At 34.2% G+C, this 19,307-nt stretch overlaps 3 protein-coding genes across 3 annotated transcripts in view; 1 reads left to right on the top strand and 2 right to left on the bottom strand.

The window, feature by feature from the left end:
- Positions 1-784: 784 nt before the first annotated feature.
- LOC131845983 (protein FAM8A1) lies at positions 785-5,118 on the bottom strand. Its single transcript, XM_059195167.1, has 4 exons — positions 4,656-5,118; positions 3,536-3,674; positions 3,004-3,130; positions 785-1,579 (listed from the first exon to the last, which is right to left on the bottom strand). Exons 1-4 carry the CDS (start codon positions 4,993-4,995, stop codon positions 1,256-1,258), a joined length of 930 nt encoding a protein of 309 aa, XP_059051150.1. The 5' UTR covers positions 4,996-5,118; the 3' UTR covers positions 785-1,255.
- Positions 5,119-5,401: 283 nt separating this feature from the next.
- Positions 5,402-19,307, top strand: part of LOC131845790 (beta-arrestin-1) — a 104,205-nt gene continuing 90,299 nt past the window's right edge. Inside the window, exon 1 of the mRNA XM_059194885.1 lies at positions 5,402-5,847. The gene's annotated coding sequence lies outside the window, so the exon portion shown is untranslated. The remainder of the gene's footprint in view (positions 5,848-19,307) is intronic.
- On the bottom strand, positions 14,488-17,637 carry LOC131845954 (uncharacterized). The gene is made up of 2 exons (XM_059195124.1): positions 17,271-17,637; positions 14,488-17,018 (listed from the first exon to the last, which is right to left on the bottom strand). Exons 1-2 carry the CDS (start codon positions 17,635-17,637, stop codon positions 14,488-14,490), a joined length of 2,898 nt encoding a protein of 965 aa, XP_059051107.1.

The raw sequence follows: 19,307 nt of genomic DNA, 5'->3' as shown, positions 1-19,307 counted from the left end.
TATGTACAAGTTGAAAATTAATTAATCAATATACAATATTAAATATAATCATACCATCCAACAAACACTGAGTCAAGTGTAAATATTTTGGGATTGCAAATATGGTAGATAGCTGATCATCAATTCCACCCCCAGTTACCACCAGTAAATACACTGACATTATATATATTACAACTGCACTGGTGATGTCAAACTATATTTAATGACTATATAAGTTGCCAAATTGTCACGTTCATCATCATCATTGCTTTGCCTTTTTCCAATAATTTAGAATCTGTAGAGTTTGTCACTTTCAGTGTTAACTTAAATTACAGATTAAAATATATCAAGTCACATAGAACTAAAATTCATAAAACAACACACAATATAGTATGCACTCATTATTTGTACAGATATTTACTATATTATTTTGCTATATAAATTGAAATGGCTATCAAAAAATAGGGGTTGGTGATAGAAGGGTGGAAATTTGGGGTTGTATGTATTTTTAATGCTAAATTATAAAAGAAATAAAATAAAAATTCTACAAAAGATAAAAAATAAATGTTGGGGTGGACAACCCTTATCATTTGGGGGTATGAAAAATAGTAGATGATTCTCAGATCTACTGAATATGCATACAAAATTTGGTAACTAATATTGTGACATGAGAATTTTATATATAAAAGATATAGGTTGTTTATTATTTAACGATATAGTTAAATGAATAAAGTAAATAACGTTTACAATTAAAAATACTCAACCATTTACATTAATGATATAACCATTTACATACAATCAAAATATTCTCTGCAACTTTGTGTCTATCTAAGTCTAACATCAAAAAATAGCAATAAAATTTAAAATTGAAACATTAAAGCAGAGCTTGTCAATCATTCGTGATACAGATGTCAGTGAATAAATCTGATCACAGTTTTCCAGCCTCATATTTTTGACGAAACCCAACCATAATAAATAATAATAAAATTTAACATAATTCTCAAAAATAACATAGTTAAAAAACCTAAATGTATTTATACAATGCTTATTTAAAGCATATTTAATACAAACCAAAACAAAAGGTACTGTATAAATGTGGAAGAGATATTTGAGTTATAAATAAATTATAGAAATAGGACCTCACAAATATATACTTCATATTAATATAAATAATATTAATTTAATTAATATTAATTACAATTAATACAAATAAATAATTTATATTTGAAGGCACAAAAGTTCATAGATGCTTTGTAAAAAAATAGAAGCATAGAAATTACGGTGCATGTCTTCTGGGTGGGTACATATTCTCTTCTACAACTACAACACCACACAGCAAATCATATCCAGTGCGATTATGTCGGAATACAAACAATATAACACATAGAGGAAATAGTAACGAAATTAGAAAATTCTTCATTATAGACCTAATTAATGCCATTGCAAAACTGACCGGCCTTCCTGGGTATAACAGTACCGTTTCCTTGGGGCGTCCTTCAACAAGTATCACAGCGGATGCAGTCACTACACGCAATCCAAGAAGAGCTTTCCCTGGAGTAGCGCCACCTGTACGCCCTACACTGCCACTTAGACAAAAGGCCTGAAATAATATTTCAAATTTTATGAAAAACAAATATAGTAATAAATAATTACAATAAATAGTAAGTAGAATTGAGTTTGGAAAATGCTGATTTATTCAATAACCTTCAGAAATCAGATGCTGTAAAACTATTAAATGGATTACAGTTATCGACGAATCGACGACTTATCGGCGACCTCGGTGTTCTAGCGGTCTAGCACACCGCTTTACGACCGATGGTCGCGAGTTCGATTTCTAGCACGGCACAAACATTTGTATTCATTGTAGTATAATTGTTTGTATCGGTCTGGGTGTTTACTATGTATAATATGTATGTATTTACAAAAGAAAATCTATGTATATGTATCAGTTGTCTAGTACTCATAACACAAGCTTTAGCTAGCTTAACTTGGGTCTAGATGGCGCTGTGTGAATTGTCCTGAGATTATTATTATTAGTTATATATTTACTTAAATGCCATCTACATTTGTTATGGCAAAGCATTAAAATAGTACATGTAATGATACAGTGGCAATTGAGAACACTGGGTTACTTCCAAAGTCGCGAGTCCGATTCTTCACACAGTACAAACATGTATTCATGAATATAATTATTTGTCTTTGTCAACGTGGTTTATATGTTTATTATTATGTATTACATATAATACAAAAAATAATATCAGTAGTCTAGTACCCATAACACAAGTTCTGCTTCTGCTTCCCTTAGGACTATATAGTGTTGTGTGAATAGTGTTAAATATTATTATTATTATAATCTCTGATTTACTGCTAGATTAATATTTTATTAGACATTTGAGGAATAGGTCTAGGTCTTGCCATCATTTACCATCAGATGTGGTAAGACAATCGCAATCCCACTATTAATAATAAAAAAAAACTATCATGTTAAGCAAAAAAGCAAATTGCTCTCAGTTATTGAATGTTTTAAAGGTCTAAAAGAGATATGAAGTTAAAACTTTAACATACATATTCTAATATGTTTATTTTATAAACAAAAATTTAAGAGTTGTTTTTATGGATAATGGTTGAATGGTACCGCTTCTTCTACTCAGGTCATTTAGCATTGGCAAATTCATTGAGGATTAACCACAATTGTCTCCAGGGATGACCATGTGGAAGTTGATCTTGCATAGTACATTTAGTATTGGGCAAGGACATTAGCACCATATCTAACAACCCTCAGTTGAAAAGAATATTCAATAGGTAGAATGGATTTGTTATTTTTAAAAATTATAAACTCTAGCAGTTCTTCTGGACTACTATTGTGTGAATGTGTGTGAAATTGCTTCTGAATTTATTCATCTTAAGATCTTCCACATGTACCCCGCCAGTGTAAACTGTATGCATAGGCGGGCATTATAACATAATCATCCATAAAAAAATTAATTATAAACCTGGTAATAAAACACAGCAGAATGAAATTACCTCAAATATGCACACCAATATCCTGTAGATAATTTCTAAAAATAGTATCTCAGAAGTTAGCTCCATAGCATATGTATAGTCATCATAATGCTCACTAAATTTGTAGATATCAAATTTTTCCAGGTCACTGAAAAAACAAATAGTATTATTATAGTATCTTTTAATTTATTTTTTTAGTTAGACAACAATCACCAGATATTATATAATACCTGAATGTTCAAATAATAAGATCAAAAGTAGTATATTATAACATTGTCATTAAGGAAAACTCCAAACATGTAAACATGTCCATTATAAATATATCGGCATCTTTTCAGGATTGAATACTGAATGTATCTTAATGGAATTTGCATAAATATAACAATATAAGAATGGACATTGTCTAAGTTTTATCATATAAAGACAAAGTTGCAATTATCCACAGCTAGTTATCAATAAATTATTATGATAAATAAATGTATCAAAAGTTTTCATATTTAAACTGCTTTTGTTTGTTTACTTTTAAAATAAGTATTAAGATTTGTTTACTTACATTATTTCAAACATATCCACTGCTATAAATGTGACAATAAGTTTCAATATGAATAAAAGCATAAAATCAATAAATTCAGCAATCAACCTCTTGTACAGTGGTGGTATTATATACTCATAGCCTCCATGTTGGGCAATCACTACAAATACACAAATAATAGAACATATAAGTAAATTATAACAAATGTGCTTATGTAGGTATAACATGTGCATACATCACATTAGAAATAGATATAATCTTTATTCAAATAAACTCAATAGAAGCACTTTTGAATAGTCCTATTTTTTATTCTACCACTCATTCGGAACGCAGACTCATCAAGATTGAGAAACTTGTTTTTTCTTTTGAATAAATGTTGTTTAAAATAAATAAGTACACAATAACAAGTAAGAGGCATGCAATAATCAACATAGAAACTGCTATACACTCATTCTCAGTACAATCAGATAATGTTGTCAGCGCTATAAATTTTAAGTTATTTCTAAAAAAACATTATTATCCTTTACAATGTCTCCAATTTTATAAATAATTATATCAGATAAAGTGTTTTATATGAGATTTGAATCTTTTTTTAATTAATATTGTCACAATCCAAGTTTGAGGTGAACAATAATGCTAAGAGTGTATAGTTGTTACTATAGACATCAGTAGTACAAGTATCTAATTATATAAAAATTAAATGACATTATTTATACCCCAACCTAACCTTCTAGCATTCTAGTTTTGATAATCACTTAAATATTTTTTATTCTATTTATTGCAAGACCTTCATTTCTGAACTTACTTTGGGCAAAATATTTACAAAGCACAATGCAGTTGAAATATATGCTTCAATCCATAACTGTGGTTCCTAAAACAATATATTTAAATGACTACAACTGCTCTTTATATCTGTTCTAAATAAAAAAAAGTAGTAATAAATAAAATCTGACAATCTTCCAGAACCAATCAATAGAAACCTGAAGTAAAGTTTAATGAAGTTCATTCCATATATTAACAACATAAACTTTGTTATGGAAGTTATCTTCATTAGACTACTTGATAATAGTCTAATAAACATTAGGCAAAGAATGGTTTATGTGAACATAAAAATGTTATATTTTATTGTTTACCATCTCACCTTCTGCTGGGGTTACAGATTCGGGCGGAGGCGGAGTTTCTGGAGCATTCCTTACTGGATTTGGCACTTGAAAAGGAATCTGTTGTCCTTGGAACTGGTAGTTATTATTTAGTAATGGCACATTTGTGGGATTGTTCTGTAAGCCCTGGAAGGTCATCATGTAGTAAGGAAAACATGTAGAGATGTTCTGATAGATCTGCGCTTGTTGTATCCATAATCGAAGCGCCTGGAAATAAGCTTCACGTTCAGACACAGTTGGCGGCGCATCTCCTTGGCCTCCGGTTCCTGGTATTTCTTCAGATTGTTCTGCATTTTGAGAGAGTGGTTCCGAATCCGACATTATGGTATATTTGTGAAAACACCAACATAAAACAAGCAATTTTTCAATTTTATTTGGTAATTAATTTACAGCGTACACGTCAGTTTTGTTTTGGTATTTTTTTTTTCTTTTGATAAACACGTCAAATACGACAATGAATAGGAAAAGGAACATGGCGCTACTATGTTATAATGTAAACACTACAGGTAGAAATGATTTTAAAATTCATGAAAGTTTTATTGTATAAATTTAAATTTCATGTTAATATTAGTTCAACTATTTATAATTTATATTTTCAGTTATATTTTATTCGACGTCGGAATTTTAAAATATGGGAACATTGTACAAGTAATCTTTGTCTATATGGCAACATGAAAAAAATGTCAATGTCATATTGACGTTTTGTGGTGTCACTTATGACAGGAAAGACAACCGGATGTTAAAATAGCGACAAGCGCATGCAACATCTTTCTTTATTCTTTTGAGTAGCGTAAAATCGTGAACCAACTTTATCGCGTACCGCTAGCAACCCGAACAACGAACAAGTAGCGGCTCGTCTCAATTGACTGCGTGCGCAATAATGGTGGTGTATGTTCTCGGGTGTAGAATATAGTTATTCTACTTGAAATGGACATTACAGACCTCAAGTGACGTTGTTATCTGTCGTGTCGTGCCATCTTTTCCTAGATATATAGTGTAGATTTCGTATCTTTTTCTAAATATACTGCAAAAGACCACAACACGTCTGCTGTAGTTAATCGGTAATTTTAATATAATTTCGTTTTCATTTTGTACAATGCAATGTGTTCAATGGTGGACTTCAAGTGGTAAATAAAGTACCTGGACACATCTTTGGTCTGCTAAAATTCAGTTGTAAGTAGTATTTTTTTATTTATTTAGAAATATACCCTGGAATAAATTTAACCTATCTATTTTTCCAATGTCCTGCAATGTTATTGTATTGTATTTATTATTATTTGGTCTTGTATTTGCCACCTTCACCCTGTATTATGTCATCCAGAATGTGTGTTATTGTTATTGAACTTTTGCTGAAAACCTAATGCTAGAAATCATGCCATGTGTACTTTGTTTAGTACTCATTAGGGCCTCATATGTCGTCCTTCAAGGCACATGAGACTCTTAGGCAACTCAAGGGGACTACAGGCAGGTTTTAAGTCACTCGACCACCAACTTGTTGCTTTAGTGTATTCCAAATATTCTCTTCCATGCGGACCTGATGGAGTCTGGTTTTCTCTTCTCTAATAATTATAATTAGTGGTTACATAGTAAGTGTATAGCATAACATATTAAATAAAAAGAGATATGAAGTTTTGATGTATTGATCAGATATTAAGAGAAATAAATTTCTACATAGGTATATAAATCACCATAATTCTAGATAGATTAGTCAGAGGCATGCCATGCTAGTGATTACCACTGATTACTGCTTGTTTTAGTTTTTATTGTTATAATAATAATTATTATAGTAAATAAATTATATTTTTTTCTGGTACTTACACAAATTAAAATATTGTTATTTTAATTTGTATCACATCAGATTGTTATATCTTGATATCGCCTAATATAGAATATGATATTTCTTATCTTTGTACATTAACTAAACAAAACAACATTATTTTTAAGTAACAAAAATTTTTGTAAATAAAGTCCACTGAAGAATTTATTTATTAGATTTGAATACCATGCTAATGTAATTCAAAGCGATTTAAGGTGTTATCTTATAATTTATGAACTGAAAAAGCATAGTAAATATATAAATATTTCAGTGTTTAATTGAAAAAAAATAATAAAGTGAGATTATATGCTACTCATCCATTTACATCTTTGCCAAGTAATCTTTGATAGCAGGCTTATAATTCATTTCCTGTTTAGATTAATAAAGCTTAATAATAATGAATGTACTTACTAATGCAGTTGACTACATATTAAAAATTTTGAATTATATGTATTTTTAATAATGTTTATCGCAATACTAATTTTGTTATCTAATGGAAAGGTCAAGCTACCAAACTCTTATTTATTCCTTTTTTTTGTAAATTGAATTATAAAACTGTAATGCTAGTAAAAAATAATTAGTGCTCATTCTAATATCAATAATTGAGGTCTGGAGGGTAGCGAAAAAAATGATCCGCTAGGAATAGAGAAGAATAATATAAGATAAAAGTGGTTTAAATTGTAACATGTGTTATCCTTATGGACTATACAGAAAGAACAAACTACCATTACATTTTACTGTATTGAACAATCTCATATTTAATATGCTACTCAATTTTGTCTAAATTATTTACATTTACATTTAATAAAATTTGTCATATATGCCTATTAATAATACTGTTAGGTATTAATACAAGTTAAACCTTAAATTGTAGGTACTCAAACTTATGTCAGTCATCACTATTATGACAGTTAAATATTTTCTAACAAATTCCTTTTCACCACATTTGATCTCAGGTAGCTCTTTAGGAAAGTACTATAACATTTTAAACTATGCAACATCCGACTATGCAACTAGACAGCATTTCAATGGCTATATGTTGCTGTGAAGTAATTACACTACTATTTTTTTCTATATTCATATCTGAGCCTGCCTTGACCTTCCTAGAATGTTGTTTCGCTCCCTATTGTCTGAAAACGAAACTGTTATCTTCACTCACTTTGAAAAACACTGCCCTAGCTAGTTTAATAAGTGCAATAGCGTAGTTTTAGTGCCTTTTTATTAGTCGTTAAACTTCTCGCTTACGTCATGGTGTATTATTATGATAGTCAAAACTTGTAATAGATGGATATTAATATTATTAATCGTCAACTAACTAATATCTAATTTGAGCTCAACCCCTAACTTCTCAAAATAAGTATATATATTGCCGTATATTTCTATCAAGTAAAAGTAATCGTAAAGAGTCATATAGGAAACCGGACGATGACGATTTTTTCTTTTAAATCCAAGATATTGACTAATTTCAACATGCTATCATTGTGTCCCAATTTTAATAGCTTTTAGTACATAGAACGTAACTATTGTGAACTGAATTGCCGAATTATTCAATCTACATCACATTTAAACAGAGCTGACAGGAGCACTTCTCATGCGGACGATAATGGAATAGCGATAAGGTCTACACTAAACTAATTATTTACGCTTACAAGACAGTGGTGAAGGATGAACTGAGATCAAAGCCCATCGTAACAACCGGGATTTAATCATCCGAGGGGAAAGGGGATTATTAATAATGGGAACTAGTGACTCCTTTGCTGATGGACGGCGGTAAACACTTGCCATCAGGTGAGGCGCAAGCTCGTTTGTCTCCATAAAAAAATGTTCCCTGTTAGATCAACTTCGAAGCGAAAATCGTCTTCCCGGTGATCGTTATTTCTGACTTCACCACACAGACATCTGAATTGATCTTTTCAACTTCCTCCACTGATGTACACTGGGTCACAATTCCATATTCAAATATTTAGAAAACCATTATTTCCAATTACCACATTACTGTAGCACTGACAAGGTAAATGCCATTACTGACAATGACCAATACTCCCTATTATTGTTAATTCCCTTTCTCGGGACGAAAGCACTCGGCCTATTCAGTAGTGACGCGTACCGCATATGGTGTGAGGTACCCAAAGACCCTTGAAAATTGTTTGCCGTCGCTGTATAAATATGTCATATCGCGGCTTATTTCCGTACTCCAATATTTACAAATACTGGTATTCTGGGGAAACACAATTATACAACTCTTCGTGAACATTAATTTATTACCTACACTTATAGTCAAATTACCAGATTATTAATGTTTCCTTCTGAAACTGGTTTGTGAAACGTGCTTAGTACGCATATGGTAATTTTAAGCTATGAAGTTTTAAAGGTAATTTTATGCATCGTTCGTTGAAGTATCTTTATAAGAAACAAGTTGTCCCGCGCAACTTTGTCTGTCATATTTTCCCCGTTTTTGTAACATTTTTCTTTGTGAGTAGCAAAGAAATATTCTCTCTAGCTATATAGAGCTCCTATTGGTTGTAACGTGATGTTATATAGCCTATAACCTTACTAGATAAATCGGCTATCCAACACTAAAATAATTTTCAAAATCTATGCAGAGATTACACCTACAAACTGTAATATTAGTATAGATTAACCCTTTCCCGTGGCGCTTGCCGCGGGAATTTAGGTAAAAGGTATCATATTCTAGGATATATCCAATATATATATATATATATATGTCTACCACATTTCAATGGAATCCGTCCAACCGTTTTAGCATGATTGAGTAACAGCATGGTTAATTAATAATCATTATTAAACTATAAACATCCAACATTATTAACGTAGTATGATCTAGATCCATATTAATATTATAGACTCAAAGGCTGAATGGTTCTTGGAATTTGACATGTTTGAAAATAGACTGTATCTCGAGTACGTACATAGATTCATCTTACCTGAAAGTACGCACACTTATAGATTGATCACCCGTCCAATTCAAACGGGAATCGATATTACGACGGCCTGAACCGAGATTCGTACCCATAGCGGTGCCTTAGACTAAAGTCGTATCCGTCAGGCGGGAATTGACCTTCAGTCGGTCCATAAGTCCTCCCGCGCGTTTGGAGTACCATCTGTCTATCGTCCGCTGAAGCTTTAAAGGCCAGCTGCGGCCAACAGCATTAGAATAGTCTAAAAAAAACTTATAGTAGTTATATATAGAGAATGATTACAGAATGATAGTATTATTTTTTAATTATGCATAAAAATATATTAATCAATAAAAAAATAACAAAACACACTACCATTTATTTAACACACACACGAATAGAGGTATAGAAACTAGAACCTTAAAAGTTCAAAGTTATAATTGAAATTAATTATCGTCGTGTTTTTTTTGCGACCAAGTAGCTTATTCTCATGAAAAGAAACAAGTAGGAAAGTAACTCTACCCATAATCCGTTTTCCTCAAATTGCAAAGATTTTTATTATTTACTAGCTGTACCCGCGACTTCGTCTGCGTGGAATTTAAATTATTAACCGGGTCTTAACACGAATAATTTTATGGCCATATTATTTGCCATAAAATTATTCGTGTTAAGACCCGGTTCATAATTTAAATAATGTATCTTAAACACGAAAGTTTAAAAAAAAATATATATTTTCTAATATAAATGATTTAAAAAAAAATTAAAGTAGCCTAAGTTACTCCTTATTACATCAGCTGCCTGCCAAAAAAGTTCCGTCAAAATAGGTTCAGCCATTTCAGAGATTAGTCGGAACAGACAGACAAAAATTGTAAAAAATGATATTTTGGTGTATGTACTGTATTTACATATGCATGTAGTAAAAAACGGTTATTTCAATATTACAGACACTCCAATTTTATTTATTTTAGGTGATTTTTTATTTTGTGGATGTTGATAATGCAATGGTGATCTCCCGACTGTGCTAATAATATGTTCTGACAGGCCATCAGTGAAGGATGAAAGGACAAAGACGAATTGGATCACTTAGCTCATCATTTGCTCACTAAAATGTCCAGACTTGTGGCGGCGTGGTGGGCCGGGTCATTGGGCTCCCTAAAATATGGTCGAGCGCAGTGATGGCTGGCTCATCCGTCATACTCGTGAACGGGTGCTGCTTGTAGGGACTGGTCTGCTCTAATCACTATGACTGATTTCCTCTTATTAATTGTTTAACCAGTTGGTTATGTATTCAATATTTTTTCTTTTTGAGTATTTAATTGAATTAGTGCTAATTGGTGGTTTGTATTCACACACTTAAACTTAAAAATGTAAAGTAATAATAAAATTATTTAAAAGAGCAACACGCAAGTTTCTTGCTCGTTCTTCTTGTGATGAGACAGCTTTCCGAAAGAGCGGTAGATTAAAAAAAAATGTAATGACTATTCAAAAGTGCTTCAATGTAAGTTTATTTGAATAAATGATTTTCTATTATATTCTATTCTATTCTATTCATCGTGGGGTATTTAACACTATGGTATCTAGGGGGAATTGCGTGGAGGTCGACCTGATTTGAGTAGGTATATTGATGGCCTCAATAGTATTTTTATGTATATTGATATATTTATTATGTATATTAAGACAAACAAAAATATATGTTAATTCATCAAATAGCTTACTAGGTATTATTACAGTATCTATTATTAATTTTAGAACTGTGGGTGTCGCACGTTGTGGTACAAGTTCATAAATTATTTACTTTAAACAATTCTTCGCTTAATTAATTATAGTTCCCTGTACTTAATTATAATTACACTTAAATATTAAATAATACGCATTTGTTATATAGTTGTTGCTTCTCATAAATAATTATATTTTACAATTAATACTTGAATTAGTATTTATCTGTTTATTTTCTGCTCAAAACTAGGTCCTCAAGTTAATAATATAGCAGTATCGAACTACAATCAACGATCTCTGTTAAGGTTATGCTACACGCTAAACCCGTTGATATACAGTCCGCTGGTCATTAGGTTTTTTTAATGGTAATGGAATGGTACACCTGCGTTATCTGTATATGCGGCCGGTGCATAAGTTGGGCGAAGTAAGGTTTGCTCCAAATGTACCAATTCACCAATATAATAATAATAATAGGCTACCAGGGACGAATATGGTACGCTGCTAGCAATGAAGCAACTAGTCCCTGTTACTAACAATCCCCTCCCACAGTCAACAGATTGTCCGAATGCGACAAACATTTCAAAGAATCCTAATTGGCGGATCTCTAGCAATGATTTCGGTGCATAGCAACTAAATGAAGACAACCTGGCAACTGACCGAATGTATACCAGCGGCCTTATTAGTGAGGGTGTACATGATCTCTAAAGTATTGCAGGTCGGCAGTCACGCTCGTAGGTAAAGGGGTGGCGGCGTGGCGCCAATTGTCATTACTAATTAATATTTACCGCGCATAAGGCGTGCCTTCAATGCATTACCCGTCACTTACTCATGCTGCCCTTCGTGACGAGAATTGTGATTGAACTCCACAACACTCGTATTTATAATCTGTTTTTTTTAGACTTGGCATATATAGTAAACGTTTGAACATGTCTTTTTATTGAAATGAATTAATTATTGAAAAGTGCCTAAAATGAGCAATATAATAATGTATTTTTAACCACGTTTATAGTGGAATTAGATTAATATAATAATTCCGTGTATTATGGGGATATCGACACACATTTTTGGATTTAGCATTATTTTATTGTAATCTGTCATAATCCATGTTTATGTAAAATTGTCAATTTTGTTATAAAAACTCAAAAACGCATTTTTTTATTATGTCATTTAGTTTGTACACGTGTTGTATCTTATTTTTAAATTACTGTCAATAGTTTATTTATAAATGATTCCAACTCTATATAAAAATATATTGTAAGATTGCTCTATGCGAGAGAAACAACTTGTTGCTTCAATACTAATGTCAAACCTTATTTAGATTAGAATAGTATCTAACTTGTTACTAAGAATAGTCCACTCAACTGTTTATTGACGTCATCAAAAACGTAGGTCTAAAATATTACTCATACATACCTGTTTTCTATTATTGTACCGTTCTTGCCTATAAAATACTTAAGGAAAAATAACATTATACGACTATTATTGGAGTGTTGAATAAAAATAACTCAGGGTGTTGACGGCGACAGAATATTATTATTTGCGACCACTCATTTTCTTACCAGGATATAAGAAAGGACTAGGAAAATAAAGCACAAATACACTAGTGAATGAAAATAGAAGACTCCAAATAAAATGCTGTACTAAACCACGTAGTAATAGGAGGGATTAAATTTATGATCATGACAATACTGAAATTCATTTATGTATTTCAGTAGGTATTGTCATGATCATGAATATTTTTCATTCTGTACTTTTCATCACTGTAGTTTATACAAAATTCAGAAATAAATATGAGGTTTTCTTATTGTACCATTTCACTATTTTTTATTATCACGATACGAAAGGATCGTATTAATTTTTGACTATAAAATACTTAAATTATTAGTAGAACAAAATATTTATTATATAACTATGTAAGTACGGGAATTTAATAAACATGCTATATTTCTCTTCTTTCGTTCTAGTCTTTCGTGACAATTCATTTGATTTCATCCGGAAGTCTTCGTCAGAGTGAGTACGGCGAGTCCTTTACACTTTAGCACTGTCAAAGTGCAAAGTTAAAGCATAAAATAGTGCAAAATTAAAATAAATTTTAATAACAGAATCTTTAATTCGTCTTAGTAGATGATTTGGATCACCTTTTATTCGTTTACAAAATTTAGTATTCTAGATTACAAACCATTATTGAAATAAATACCGCATATACAATGAAACTATGGGTGAAGAATATAAATTTATGGCCTTTTGAAACGCCACCTACTTGTGTGTGGTAACTTTTTATCTGATCTGTGCCGTGAGTCATACTGTTTGAGTTCAACTACAAGATTTCATCGTCATTAGTCATAGAAGAACCATGCGGTGGCCGACTGGACACATAAAACGGGTAACGAATCGAAAATATAAAATAAAAGGCCCAATGCGAAAATTCCTTTGCTTTGTTTGACTCCAGCGAAAAGACAAAGTACAAAGGTTCCGATATAAATAGAATTTGCACACGACACGTTCAAAGGAGTTTCAAAATTCCGCCAAATTTGTACATGATAAATTGCTCGTAATCAATCAATAAATAACATTCTTTCTAAAAAGTAGCGTAAAGAAATTACTTGCAAACATTTGTTTTGTGATACAGCACTTTAAATATTTATTTTTTATACTAAACATGTACATTGGCGGCGCGGGTGAAATAATTATTGTTTGATTTTGATTTAAGTGGACTGTATCTAAATAATTTGACGGGTACGTGGATTGACACGATACACTGTTAGGTTGGTGATTGAGAACTGCTTGTGAGGATGGAACACAAAGAAAGACAGTTCTGGTAAGGAAGGAGGCACAGTACCTTTGAATTGTAGGTTGCAGTGCGGCGGCTATCGGTGTCTCCAGGTCCCAGCTACTTGCTTCACAACAATGGCACAAACACAATGGTCTTAAACACACTAGAGCGATGCGGTGGATTAAAATGTTTAGTAATTATCACGAATTACAAAAAACTTGATCTTAAGCGCGATCAAGGCGGGAATTCAATGTCAACTTCAGCGTTCAATTTTACAGTGACGCGCGAGCGCGATATGTCACTTTCGATACAAGCGAATCTTCTCGCTCGCACTTAAAACAAAGGTATGTGCGGGAATAGGAGAGGATAAAGGAATTAGTGTAGTGCCAATCCTTAGAAAATTAACGTTTCGTACCACGCTAAATTATTTATTTGAACAAACTATTACTAATAATAATTATACAATGATAAACAAAAATATAATGTTATATGGCGCAACCATTCCCCCCCGCCTTGAAGGGACGCCTTCAAAGTAAAAATAGAAACTTAAAATAAACTAAACCTTAACCTAGAACTCGTATTAACTAAAACTAATGTCTAGGTAAGGGGCACAGACGTACAACCGGGCGCAAATAAGAGCCGGTTGCAGTTTTTACACGAACAACTCGAATTACGCCGTCAGAAGCCGGAAAGACCTCTTCAATAACCCCTAAAGGCCAATGAAGTGGTGGCGCGTTTTCAGTACGTACAATTACAACAGTTCCGACAGTAATCTGATTGACGGGTGTATTCCATTTTTCGCGAGATTGTAATGTGTGCAGGTACTCCGCTCTCCATCGCTTCCAGAACGTTTGCACTAATCTGTCTAATAATGCGTGGCGTGAAATCAAAGAACTGTCAGCTATTTCTGCGGCGGGCAAATATTTCAACGGAGTAAAATTTAAAATATGTGCGGGTGTTAATAATTTTGCGAAACGACAGATATAAACTACGCAGCGAAGAAGCTTGGACCAAGAAGAAAAGCGATTTGCCAGAGCGATGAAAACAGATTCTTCTGGCGGTGTACGAGTAACAAAGGAGAGTTTCTTCTCCTCAGGCGGGTCCATAACAGCAGAAGGATTGAAAGCGGTGACTGGCCATTCCGAAAAGGTGGATTTAGCCCACTGCGGGCCGTTGAACCATAGGGGGTGGTGAATTATTTGGGCAGGAGTAAGCCCTCGCGATAGACAGTCGGCTGGATTGTCCGAACCAGACACGTGATAAAAATTATGCGGTGAAAGCAGAGATTGAATTTTAGAAACTCTATTCGCGACAAAAGTATCCCACCTGTGGGGCGATGCGTGGATCCAACATAAAGCAACTGTTGAATCAGAAAATGCGTGTATTGCCTTAATTGGATAGCGGTTATTAACAGCGGTAACAATATTATTAATTAAATTAGCGAGCAAAAGCGCTGCGCAAAGTTCGAGTCGGGCCAACGACACGACCTTGCGGGGTGCAACCTTAGATTTTGCACTTATAAGATGCACAGTACTCACACCATCAGTCTCGACGTGGAAGTACACAACAGCACCATAAGCCTTTTCACTAGCGTCTGCGAAGCCAATGATGTTCACCACACTGCGTTTTGTGATGTCAACATGGCGCGGTAATTTAATTTGATCTAGACTGGGGAGCTCATCCCTGAAACGTGACCATTGTCTGACGATAACTTCAGGGGGGGCGTCGTCCCAATCGCAGTTGCATAACCATAACTCTTTGACAAGAAGTTTGGCAAATAATATAACGGGTGCTACGAAACCCATTACATCCCACAATCTTGCGACACAAGATAAAATGGTGCGTTTTGTACACTTTTCAGCGGGCGTGCAAATTTTTAAACTAAATAAATCTGAGCTAGGAGACCAGCACAGACCCAGAATTTTATGCGTATCAGACACGTCGAATTCTACTACCGATGAAAGTCGATGTGTTGACGGAATGGAATTTAAAACTACTTGCGAATTGCTCGTCCATTTGACAAGATCAAATTGTCCGGCCTTCATGAGTGAGATGATCTCAGCAGCTGTGACGATAGCCTCATCTTCACTATCTAGACAATATACTAAATCATCCATGTACAGACCGGTGTGAACCGCTTCCTTAGCTTTTGGGAACGATTCGCCTTCGTCGGTGGCTAACTGCTTAATAGTACGCAGTGCAAGAAACGGACTCGATTTGAGTCCAAAACAAACGCGATTAAACTGATAAACCTGGAGAGGTTCGTCAGGCGAAAATCTATACAATATGCGTTGAAATCTGCGGTCACTCTCTCTAATACGAATGCAAAGAAACATTTGCCTAATATCGGCAGAGAGAGCTACTGAAAATAATCTGAAGTTAACTATAATATCAAATAAATTGCGTTGTAAATTCTGTCCATTATAAAGAAGATCGTTGAGAGATACGGACGTGCTAGTTTTAGCGCTAGCATTGAGTACGACGCGCAATTTAGACGTGAGTTTATCTTTTCGAATAACTCCATGGTGCGGTATTATATACGAAGGAGCATTACTATCATCATTAACGGGTGCGGGTGAAATATAACTCTTATCTAAATACTCCGTAATGACGTCATCATAGGCTTGCTTGAGTTCAGGCGAAGCCTGCATTTTGCGTTCGAGACAAAAGAAACATTTCTCGGCTAATCGACGCGAGTCGCCAAGAGAATGTGCATTACCCTTGAAGGGAAGCGCGACGGTATAACGACCGTCGTCCTCGCGAGTGGTAGTGCCAGCATAAATAGCTTCACACTCCTTGTCGTCCGGGCTGAGAATCGGTGCAACATTCACCTCTTCCATTTCCCAGAATCTACATAGAACGGATTCCATCGTGGGTTCGGTAACACAACAATGCGCGGTGGTAGTGTAATTACAATTATCTAACATATTAGACACGGAAGTATCGGTATTTGATCTAGCGGGAGCTGAACCTACAATAACAAAGCCTAATACGGTCTCAATAGCATACGGCGAGACGTATGCGGGTTGACCTTTAACCTTACGGGACAATATTAAATGCGGGAAAATTGAGGCACCGATTAACATGTCAATGTTCCCAGGAGTAGCGTAACTATCATCGGCTAAAGGCAAATTTTTAAAATTTGAAAATAATGAAATATCGACACTAACAGTCGGTAAACGTTCGGTTATTTTATCTACAACTAAGGATTCCATATCAAATTTAATATTACGATTAAACCGTGAAAAGAATTTTATATGTACAGAACCCTGTGTGGCCTTTGTTGTCCCTCCTATACCTTTAATCGAAAAGGTTGTATTCTGTATACATTGCAATCCCAAGCGATTACAACAATCCCTAGTTACAAAATTACTTTGAGAAGCACTGTCCAATAATGCTCTAATATAATGTTCGTTACCGTCTCTATCGATCATTAAAACACGAGCGGTGGCTAACAATACGGTAGTAGGTACGCGAGGCATATTTTTATTAACATTGTCTGATAACGTGCATAATGCTACGTCTTCCGATGCGCGGGATACGACGGGTGTCGGCGGGGGTGAGTGCGGGGCGCGGTCCGTGCAAGGAGCCGGTCGGCCGCCGCCGCCGCCACCAACAGCGGGCTGCGTGTGCGACGAGTGCGACGATAGATCCACTACGCGTGACGTAGTCGCTGTGACCAAACTACCACTGAGTATGTTCGCGGTGGAGGTGGCATTACTATGCTCAAAGTGGAGCATAGTATGATGTTTTGAGTCACATTTGTGACATCGACTATTTGAGTTACAATTAAATACACGGTGATTTTTACTTAGACAATTAATACAGTAGGAATTAGATTTAACAAATCGGAAACGATCATTAGGCGTTAAATTTCGAAAACCTGGACATTTATATAAATGTTCATGTTGTATGTTACACAATGAGCACTTAGGCTGCGGATTAGCGGTTGTAGTATAAGAGTATGTAGATTTATGTTGCATAACTTTCGATGCCGCATCCATACGACGATCGACAACTTTCTTAGTAACTTCTTGGTTGCTTGAAGAAGTGCGTTGCAATATTTTAATGTGATCGCGCACAAATGACACTAATGTATCGAAAGATGGGATGTCGGATCCTCGTTTATCTAGTTCGAAAGCGCGGGCGGTTTCGGAATCTAATTTCTTTAACGCGGTATACAAAAATATAAAATCCGAAAGATTATTAATTTTTAAGTTATTTAACGCGGATACTGAAGTTGCGAATTTATCGAGAAATTGTTCTAAATTATTTATATTTGATGAATGAAAGGGCTTCATTTCGAATATTTGATCTAGGTATGATGATGCGAGCAATCTCTTATCTTCATACTTACTAATTAAAGCATCTAAAATGACCTTATAATTTTCAGAACAAGGGTTTATACTGGCAAATACAGAACGAGCTTTACCTGTCAGTTTACCCATCAAATAATGTAATTTTTCCGAATCTGACAATCTAGGATTGTCATGAACTATGCTTTTGTAAGCTGTATAGAATAAAGACCAGGATCTCAGATCTCCTGAGTATTCCGGAATTGGTAGGGGGGGCAGACGAGGCCTGTCCTCATCCCTATTATGCTGATGATGTTTGACATCAGGCGGTACCTCTAGCGATCTTGCGGCTCGTTTTATACGGCAATACAAATCATCAAATGCCATGAGCGGTTGATAATTAATAACATATTTAGGATTCAATTTAGATTCTAAAGTATTTATTTTATCTAACATAGTTTCGAAATCCGAGCGTAATTTGTCAACTGTTTCGATCTCACACAAGAATGTTTCTCTTTCATATTCACTAGAAAGATTATGAGTCCTATCTGTAATACTTTGTATGCGAGAAAACATTAAATCCTTTTTAGCGAGTAACAGGGGTAACTGATTGACATCCGACATGATGAACAACCTATAAATACAAAAACTTGTTTGTACTAATAAATATATAAGAAAGCGGTGCGGTGGAGAACAGATAAATACCTACACAAGTTACGTGCGGTGCGGTGCAATGCGGTGCGATGCGGGCAACGAGAGCCGGCAGTACACAATGTACTTACAATTAAAATACGAAATAATAAACCACAACGTACTCGTGATAGGAATCTGTCAAATATTTATATTAAACAAAGCGATGTCTGTTTATTACAGCGTAAGCAATGTCTTGTTTATTACAGCGAACTAAATTCAAAGTCTATGCCGCTAACCTATTCAATAGTAGACCGGTAGAAAGCGATAATATTAAGCTATAATATCGTATGCGTCTCAGCCTACCCTAAGGGGGCCTGAGGATATCAATATGTAGGTAGATAGACTACCTACAATGGCGCGAAAGTAATTGATAACTACGAATATAAATGCGGTGACTACAAAAATAAAGTTGTTTTACCTAT

This window comes from Achroia grisella, unplaced genomic scaffold (assembly GCF_030625045.1).
Source record: "Achroia grisella isolate CSIRO2021 unplaced genomic scaffold, CSIRO_AGI_Agris_v1 utg487, whole genome shotgun sequence".
NCBI classification, from domain to species: Eukaryota; Metazoa; Arthropoda; class Insecta; order Lepidoptera; family Pyralidae; genus Achroia; species Achroia grisella.
Note: the sequence above shows the minus strand (reverse complement) of the source record. Positions and strands in the feature narration are given on the sequence as shown.

Excerpts from the sequence above, each read along its gene's own strand:
- LOC131845983 (XM_059195167.1), bottom strand. The coding sequence starts at position 4,995 with ATGTCGGATTCGGAACCACTCTCTCAAAATGCAGAACAATCTGAAGAA. Across the intron at positions 3,131-3,535 it reads GTGGATATGTTTGAAATAAT|TGACCTGGAAAAATTTGATA; the intron begins GTAAGTAAACAA and ends TTGTTTTTTCAG. Across the intron at positions 1,580-3,003 it reads TATTGGTGTGCATATTTGAG|GCCTTTTGTCTAAGTGGCAG; the intron begins GTAATTTCATTC and ends ATATTATTTCAG.
- LOC131845954 (XM_059195124.1), bottom strand. The coding sequence starts at position 17,637 with ATGCTCCACTTTGAGCATAGTAATGCCACCTCCACCGCGAACATACTC. Across the intron at positions 17,019-17,270 it reads ATTGGACAGTGCTTCTCAAA|CCGATGATAGTTACGCTACT; the intron begins GTAATTTTGTAA and ends ATTTGCCTTTAG.